Raw genomic sequence first — 1,414 nt, forward strand, 5'->3', positions numbered from 1 at the left:
CTGTGGGGGTGGGGGGGGGGGGATTTGTTTTAAATATATTTTGGTGTTTTTCAGCTTGTCATGGTATGCATACAGTCACTTCTAAAACGTCTTCATATGTTCATGTGCTATATACCAGTTTGGTAAGATTAGAATACACCACCCGTTGAATACCCCAACATATTTAGATTTTTTTTTTAAATCTGTGGCCGGCACATTTTACAATGTAAAGCCACAATTTTTGGACAATGTACGAGAATTCTATGCATTTATATATGTTAAAACCAAAATATGTGGGGTCCCTGAAATTGGAGAAAATATATTTGTGAAAATTGCTGCAATGGTATTGGGTATTAAAATGCATTAACAAGCCAAGGTTGCATTTTTAACATTTCGCACACAAAACAGGAGGAACCCACCGGTGCCGAGAAGTTTGTTTGCAGACTTTTCTGTTGAGGAATTCTGTAGTTTTGATAGAGCAGCACACCATACTGTAAATAGGAGAAATGCAATTATAAAAAAGTGGGGGGGGAAAAAGGAAACCTGCTATAACATTTTAGCTTAATGTTATTCATGTGAAGATGGCTGATCACACCAATAAGGACAATCAGGCCAGTGTGTGTGTTCTACACTCAGACCCAACATTAAAGGCCCGTTTACAATGGGATGTTACGGTAATGAGCATGTTACTACCGCTTTGCCGTAATGTGTTGCAAGACACGTTAAACACATTAAGGCAATGCGGTGCCATTAATTTAAAAGCTAACATTTGCTAACAAACATGCATTGCAGGGCAATGCAACACGCAGCAATGCACTAACTTGTGGTGCACTGCCAAAAACTGGTGAAGCGCAAGGCACATTAGTATCTTGCACTGCATCATGCATCCGTCTCAAAATGCATTGGGGTTCCATTCAAAATGAATGGCACTGCATTGCACTAACACTTAACATGCCTTGCCATACAATCTAAAGCCTCAGCAGGAGAGTGAGAGAACAGGGAGTCAACAGGAAAGATTGTGCTACAAAATGTGCTTATATTATTGTAGAGGGAATAATAATTATTGTACAGGGAAACTTCTCAGTGTATTAGAAGAATTGGTATGTACCAGTATTGTAATCAATATGAAAACTTTTTTTTATTAGAGATGTTTATTGCCCTTTCCATTTCAAAATATAAAGAGAGACCCTTTGATTTGACAATATGATCTTCGTTACAGAGGGGCTTCTGCTAATCATCCTTGTTGCTTGAACCTTCCCCTCAGGAATAATCTGGTAACTGTATACAGGCTTTCAGAACAGTTTTTAAATCCTAAATTCTGTAGTTGTATTTCAAAGTTTAGGCAGATATATAAAAGAGTTAAGCTTGAATTCAGTTATATGTATTACAAACATTTGAATAAAAAAAAAAAAAAAAAAAAGAAGAGAAACAAAAA

At 36.8% G+C, this 1,414-nt stretch overlaps 1 protein-coding gene across 3 annotated transcripts in view; it reads right to left on the reverse strand.

The window, feature by feature from the left end:
• Positions 1-1,414, reverse strand: part of GRB10 (growth factor receptor bound protein 10) — a 70,302-nt gene that overhangs the window by 14,893 nt on the left and 53,995 nt on the right. For 2 of the 3 annotated variants that reach the window (XM_018558052.1, XM_018558051.1), the window contains one exon: positions 381-470. In XM_018558052.1, the coding sequence (XP_018413554.1) occupies positions 381-470 (90 nt within the window). The remainder of the gene's footprint in view (positions 1-380; positions 471-1,414) is intronic. The other variant, XM_018558050.1, reaches the window with a different exon arrangement.

This window comes from Nanorana parkeri, unplaced genomic scaffold (genome assembly GCF_000935625.1).
Source record: "Nanorana parkeri isolate BGI_ZX_2015 unplaced genomic scaffold, ASM93562v1 scaffold317, whole genome shotgun sequence".
Lineage (NCBI taxonomy): Eukaryota > Metazoa > Chordata > Amphibia > Anura > Dicroglossidae > Nanorana > Nanorana parkeri.